Source organism: Echinococcus granulosus (genome assembly GCF_000524195.1).
Source record: "Echinococcus granulosus chromosome Unknown EG_S00148, whole genome shotgun sequence".
Taxonomy (NCBI): Eukaryota; Metazoa; Platyhelminthes; class Cestoda; order Cyclophyllidea; family Taeniidae; genus Echinococcus; species Echinococcus granulosus.
This window is the reverse complement of record NW_020170528.1, coordinates 61,364-68,934: the sequence shown is the minus strand read 5'-3', so window position 1 is coordinate 68,934 and position 7,571 is coordinate 61,364. Positions and strand designations below refer to the sequence as shown.

Sequence of the window (7,571 nt, the reverse complement as noted above, 5' to 3'; positions counted from 1 at the left end):
ACTTTTTATCACCTTCACTACATTTTTTATTTATTGCGATATACCTATCCCCTGTTTTCGCATTTATTCATTAGGTTCCACTCCCGTTAAAAGGTGTCCCCGTATCCGAAACTTGATTCCCATGAAATTATCATATTATTATCGAACTCAAAGAGTCATTAAGGTAAACCTGATAGCCCTTTTTAGCTACTATTTAACGAGTTCTCGTGTGTCACTCACATTATCACATGCTTGATTCTGTCTATGCACAAATAAGTGAAACTAACGCAAGCATTCGTTAGCCTGTACTTTTTTCAGTGGAAACGGTTCCGTTTTGAATCACTCCACACCTGATGAGAGAGTGCAAGCGCTTTAGGAAAGGTCACGGCACGAACGGCCTTTGGTGTTTCGAGTATACATTCGCATAGAAGGAGCCCGGATTTGGTTTTTTTTGCACAGTGCACGTGCTTAGAGTCGCTTTTTAGGTAGTCAAATTAATGAAATATGCACAGGTATTTTTGGACCACATTAGCTTCAGTGAAAGTGCTCGTTGTAATCGGAATTCAAGTGAAATGGCATTGTAAGCACATGAGCACGGTGGAGTGGAATCACAGGTAGCAGATTAAACAGAGGAATTTACACGATAGGAATGAGTTCCACATCGGAATAGCCTAAGGATTTTGGCGTGCATTGGCATTTTGCAAGCACCCTAAACATATTAATCGGAACACAATAGACTGTGGGAAAGCCTGTTGCGCTTATCTTCAGTGGTACGTGGGATTAATTGAAGTGAAAGGAAAAGAAAACCTCCTTGCCCATGCTTGAGGCTTGAATGTACGTTCAAAGGCCCTTGAATGACATGGAAAAGCCTAAATATTTCAGTTTCCAAATAAGTGGGGCACAGGTAGCAGTCGCTCTCTTAGGGGAGAAATAAGACCGGTACTTTTTGTGCGTTCACCTATGGCGGTATTTGGGCACTTAAATGTGGGGGCTCGGCAGGTTGATTCGGAAAGTTGCAACATTGTGCAGAACTCTGTGTAATTGTGTGGAATCTCAAAAATCCACAAGTCAGTCAAAGTCTAGATCGTAGAAAGGTCAAAAATCAAGCGGATTCTTTACTTAGCTACCTGCTAATTGAAAAAAAACTAGTGCACAAATTTAGCGGCGTACAAAATTAAGTTAACAATTTTTGCTATGGTTTTGCATCATTTTTTCTGAAGAAATTCTCAAAAAATTGCAACATTTTCCGCCTCTTGAAGTTATAGTCCGAATTCAGCAAAAAGTATGTGAAGATTGTGATGCGGAATTAATAAAATGCGACATAAACTGGAACTTTAATAAAAAAAGTGGTAGTTGACTTTATGAAGGGAAACTGAAGGGTTAAAACAAGCAACTATAAAAGCACTTTCAAGCATTGTAAATCAAAATTCAGTAACTCGCATGAGTAGGTGTAGTTAGGAGGAATTTCCCACATTCAATGATAAGTTAATGTCATGTGTGGAAGTAAAACGGGCCAATTTTATTGTAAAACTCCAAAAAAAAAAAAAATAAATAAATTACTCGTGCTAAAGTGGAAAGAAGTTTGAATTGGATAATCTTTAGCGATCTCATTTAGAAATTTTCATTTGTTTGAATTATGTAACCCTTTTTTTAGCAAAAGTTGGTTATTTATAATTTGTTTTATTTGACCAAAACGTTTACCTCTGCTTGCAATGCAATTTCTTGAAGACATTCGTCCAAGTTTTTAGTAAAATTCTTACTTATTTATGTTTAGAAGGCGGTTGGTAGTATATTTGGGAAATCTAACATTGGTAGCTCCTAAAATTTGTGTGTGGTGCAAAGTTCCCGAAAATTAAAAATAACTTACAAAATACCACATCTCTAAATAAGTTTGTCCATGATGTTGGAGTAGTAATGTAGGACTATTTTGCTATTGGAATGCTCGCCCTGCCTTCGTTGCCGAAACCGTATTACGATCATGCTTAAATGAAAACCCTTATTTGACGAAACGATCGCTGGGAATTCCGAAACCGGTTGTTACTTATCCATTTGGACAAAGTACAACAATGCGCAGGACAGCACACATACTTGTATGCAAATACTGCAAATGTCACGAAGTGATTGTTCTACGAGGGGCCAATACCTGCTTAGTTCATACAGAGCAACCTAACCAAAACCATGGCCAGGTGATAAGGCATGGGCGGCACCTCTCTCTCATCACTTGCATCCAGCACACTTGCTGTGGATAAGTCCAGCGCAGTCCAGTTGTAGACACCTTTAATCAAGATGAGTGTCGCCACCGCTTTTGCGTGCATTCATGTCACAGCGTGGAGCGATTAACCGAGCCTCTTGCCAACCAAGACACGAAAACACTCTCCATCTACAAACAACCACAAACATGTTTTGCTTGGCGATTCAACACTCGGCCTGTAGCTTCCAGTAGTGGCAACAGACAGTTGAGTGGTGTGTCTGCCTCACACACGTCTGTGCCACATGCACACCCAACTGGCGGTGACAAGTTCTACCGCGATGACATGCAGCTGACAGCATTACAGTCATTCCTGTGAACCTGGTCCACACACAGGAGACGAAAGTTCGTGCACCAAACCGAGGTGTCAAACTCATTCATTCACTGAGATAGAGTTGCGTATTCTTGGTACCAATATTGGTGAATAAATTGCTGTAGCCTCTCCTGCGATGCTTCAGCAGTGCTGATAATCTTTCTGTTCCAATGCTTTTCAAAGAGCTCTCGAATTACAAAACTTTAAATTATTTTTGTCATAAAGTCGAATAAATCATGAACGAAAGTTCAAAACTTTCCCTTAAAATCAAAAGGTGAAGGTAAAATTTGACTTATGGGAAAAATCTGACGACTTCTTTCCTTTTTTCTTGAATTGCAGATCAACTACGTCTATGTGATACGGTAAAATGCCACCTAGGATTTTCCTATTCTTCCTCCTCATAACTCTTGTTCGCGCAGAACCCAGTGTGATAGACAGTTTAACTATCCAACTTCCATCACTTCCAGACGATGGAGAGCCCCCAATCCCGCCACCCGTAAAGGATTCAACATCGACGTCGACATCAACAACGACGACTACAACTACCACAACCACATCATCACTACCTTCAGTGCTTTCATCGCAGACTTCACCCCTAATAGATTATTCAGGACATTCTTCAAAGAATCCTTCATGTCCTGGGATCATCTGTTTCACTATGACTCGCCTAAACGGTTCCACCATCTTTGATTGTACTACAGAACTACCTCGAGACTCCACAGTGGCTTATCTACTTGATTGTAACTACTGGCAACCACCTAGCACTTCTTTAATCCCAATCACAGCAAAGTTTTTTAACAACGGTCCTAGGTCTGTTCTCAATGCTGCCAACCATGCGGTACCTCTAAGAGTTGTCCTCAAGCCCCGAACGGCAAACCCCAACCTTCGGATAGCTGCTGACGCTATGGTACCTGGGGCATTATCACGGCTAGTAGAGGCCGTTCGTCAACACGTGAAACCTCAATCCACCACACCGATTAAATTATCTTTAATCATGGTGAAGATTAAGCGAATGACGTACGAGGACTTGGCCAGCGTCTTCATGGTCGCAAATATAAGCGGCTTAATCCTCTGGAATCCGGATCACTTAGAGGAAACGAGTTTTTTACAAGATGCAAACAAAGTATCTGCATTTCCAGAGACCTACGTCCGACTGACCTTTTACTGTGAGACGGAGAATGACTTTCCGGCTTTTGGGCGACTATGGTTACCGTGGTTGCGATGGCAATTGAAATTTCTGCAGTGTAGAGGTCACTACACTTGCTATCGATGGCCACGTGAAGAACGGTTATGTTGTAATCCAAAGCGGTGCCCAGAAACTCCCGGATACGTGGTGACCCATGCAGATAAATTAGCTAAACGAGATCCTGCAGCTTCTCTTGTCCATCAGCAACAGGTGCTGGACTTTTATTCCTGTGAAACAGAGTCCGATTTGACTAACCCGTTGGTAGAGTTAAAGAAGAGGGAAAATTGTTGGGCTATTCCCGGTTATGGTGTTTTGGACACAACTCTTCGACCTACAGAATCCACCTCTACGACGACAACTACGTCCACTACGCAGATTCCTCCTACCGTCACAACGGAGAGTGCGGATCTACTGAAGTCTACAGCTCCGCCTTCAACAACAAACATGACTGTACCTCTCCAACCAGCTCTAAAGCAAGCGATTGCAGAAGAAAGCTCAATTGACCAAATAAGAATGCGGAATCTGGTTATTGGAATAATTTGTCTACTTCTGCTTAACCTAATCACATTCTCCAGCTTTGTGGTTGCTTGTTGTTGGGCTTGGCGGAAGCTCAGTGCTCAACAGAAGTCCACTGAAGTGACTGGAAGTTATACGGCTAGTGGAACCTACGAAAAGCAAGGTAATCTACCAACTTCCTTCTTCTGTCCAAGTGTACTGACCCCTTTTTGCTGCTCTTGATCTTGGATAATTTTTAGATTTAGGCTATCCATACTTTGATGACGACTTTTGGTGGCAGAGGGTTTACAACTACGGTAATTAACCTCGGTGTTGTGTTTGTAGAAAGCCTTTTTGTTTAAATCATGTCCATGGTGCATAATAAGTCATCTCTAATGCCATTTGATTGAATGGAGGCATTTACGGATTCCATACTTGGCCCATTCACCATTCTTATAACCAAACCCTAACGCATTTTCATCTACCTGTGCCATTATTTTTTCTTTATTTTACAATGACAATCACTTTGCACATTTAGTACGATTCGAGGAAAGTTGAGTTTATAAAAGGGAAAGGTAAAGTTGAAGGAGTGGATACCACATTTCTACTTCCTGGTATGTTCGCACACACGCGGCTCGGTGTTTAAGTGGTCCACAGGATGATTCAGCGTTGAAAGTTTAGTCAGTACTGCTTCACTTCTGCATTGGAGTTGGTACCCAGCACAGGCGACTCTTCGTCTTAGTGAATAGTTGCGATCCATTCCCCGTTTCGCGTAAATATTTGCCTCCCTTGTGAGGACCAAGTCCACAGAAAGGACTGTAATGCTGTCAGCTGCATGTCATCGCAGTAGAACTTGTCACCGCCAGTTGGGTGTGCATGTGGCACAGACGTGTGTGAGGCAGACACACCACTCAACTGTCTGTTGCCACTACTGGAAGCTACAGGCCGAGTGTTCTATCACCAAGCAAAACGTGTTTGTGGTTGTTTGTAGATGGAGAGTGTTTTCGTGTCTTGGTTGGCGAGAGGCTCGATTAATCACTCCACGCTGTGACATGAATGCACGCAAAAGCGGTGGCGACACTCATCTTGATTAATGGTGTCTGCGACTGGACTCGACTGACCCACGACATGTGTGCTCACACCACCTCTCCTAGTTAAGCCCCTGGAGCCCACCTCCTTATAATCATAAATCGTCTGTAGATGATCTTTCTTAAACGACCCAGGTAAAAACCGCATGGTCAGTAACACTGAGAAAGACTAAGTACCTTCTCTTGTTAAATCCCCTTTTAAATTTTCACTTCCACTGCTGCTTGTGATTCGTAGCAAGTCAAAGAGTTCTCCTCTTGCTATCATATTCCACATTAAAAGCAAAAATATTCTCTAAAAGGTGTGAAAAAATGTGCACACCTCTTCACTTCCCTCTGCTAGGATTTGGCACTGCAGATCGTTGGAAGCCAGAGGATAATTTTATCGTCCTAATTCTATTCTCTCAATGCACCACCTCTCGTACTATTCAATTAAAGGTCATAAAGGATTGAATTTAACATTTTTCGCACACATGGGTGTGTGTGAAACCAGGAGGCCTCATCGAAGAGCACCCTCCGCACTGAGGTTAGATATCTGTGAATTTCATGTCTCGGTGAAAACTACGCAATGTGACTTAAGGTTAGGATCTCAAAAAATGTAATGTACATGTAGTGATTAAATACATGCGCAAATAATTCGGCGGGTTTGCTATGCCTGTGCCTTGTCGTTTTATAGCATGCGACTGTTTTATGGCGATTTTTGCAAGACTAGAGCGCTGGAATAGAAGTTGAGAAATGACATGAATGATATATTGCCGTGGAGGCTGCAAACCTTGCTTAGTGCTTTTCGCCATTGCTGTTTCACGCCGGCCACCACAAGACTGACGGTGGTAATAGGAACTACGAACGAACCAGGTATCTGGATTATACGTCATTTCCTAAACAAGGCGAGAGCGCATTTGATGCCAAGTTCCATGGTCTATCTTCTCACTCCCTCATGCATCCACGCTCTCTTCCCCTCTCCCTACCACATATTACCACCGATTCATTCATTGACTTCCCGCTGATCAACACTTTGTGCTATTTCACAGCTAATGCTTTTCCTATGTCAGTCAGTAATCACGCACACCCGGGTTACCAAGCCCTCCCTTCCTCCTCGTCATCTGCCCTGTCCAGGTTCCATTCCACCCGCTATCAGCACTGTGACCGAGGTATCATTAATACGCACAATGTCTAGTAGTTTCCCACAAACACCATGATAGCTACATAGTAGACGTTTTCAAGTCCTCCGCTTCCGCTTTCTCGGTCAACTGAGTGATTAGTGTGACAGCAAATATTTGATATGGCTTTGGGGATCCTTCTAGAGTGAGGCTCAACGAACCCAAAATTTACGGATCCTCTCACTAGTATTATACCCAGTTTCCTCTTTGGAGATGTTATTAAAGACCCTGTCATTGAGTTTTACAGCGTAAAAAGCAAAGAATTTGCGTGGCTGAAGGTAAAACCGTCCCATAAACTTAAACACATTCATTTGTCCAAGCCTATTTACAATGTTCATTGGAGAGAAGGTCATTTGTACTTTGGGCGCCAATCATTCCTTGTGGAAACATTGGCCTTGTAAAGCAAAACACTTTAATGAAGTACACAACACATCATTTTAATCCAATTGCGTCCCACTTCATTTTCCAGTTTGAAGGTGCCTCTCTGGCTGTCTTATCTTTTGGCAGCCCAGACAACTGGAAATACCAACAATAAAACTTTTTATCTATGATTGCACTAAATAGAAAAGTAGAAGAGTCCTAAAGTCCTAAAGTTACTCCGGAGTGGTCATTTTTCATCTTCCCAAAGGATAGAGAAAGAGATGTCACGTCATCTTAAGATTTCCAGAATTTAATTGCAGAATTCGATCACTCACACTTAATCTCCGTGTGTACTTTAAGAGGCTCACTACCAGGGTCTCAGAGGACGATCAACCACCACAGCCCAGATGTTGCATTGTTCTTCCAACAACACCAGCACTTTCACCACCAGGTTGACCAATAAAAGTGGTGCTTCTCAAGCTCCACCTGGATGTGATTATTCTCAGATCAAGAGATTTCTACATCATCTCTGTTAGTGCAAACAAAATCATTTGGCTTGTGACGGTTTGATGTAACTTAGTATCGTAAACGGGTCAAGAGCTTGTGTCACACATTTGTGACGCAAGGCACGGAGAGGACAATGGGGACTACATGTATTGTATTTGTTTGGCCGCAATCAAAAAGAAGAAATTTGTTTTATCACTTAATTATGTCGAAATTAGAAAAAAGGGTGGATATTACATTT

The 7,571-nt window shown here is 42.2% G+C and overlaps 1 protein-coding gene across 1 annotated transcript in view; it reads left to right on the top strand. All coding sequences in view use genetic code 11, as the record gives it.

Annotated features, from left to right (window-relative positions):
• Positions 1–2,907: 2,907 nt before the first annotated feature.
• The window catches only part of EGR_09447 (hypothetical protein), a gene marked incomplete at both ends in the record, with an annotated part of 6,431 nt that continues 1,767 nt past the window's right edge, over positions 2,908–7,571 (top strand). The window contains 2 exons of the mRNA XM_024498696.1: positions 2,908–4,405; positions 4,482–4,538. Of these exons, the coding sequence (XP_024346883.1) occupies positions 2,908–4,405; positions 4,482–4,538 (1,555 nt within the window). The remainder of the gene's footprint in view (positions 4,406–4,481; positions 4,539–7,571) is intronic.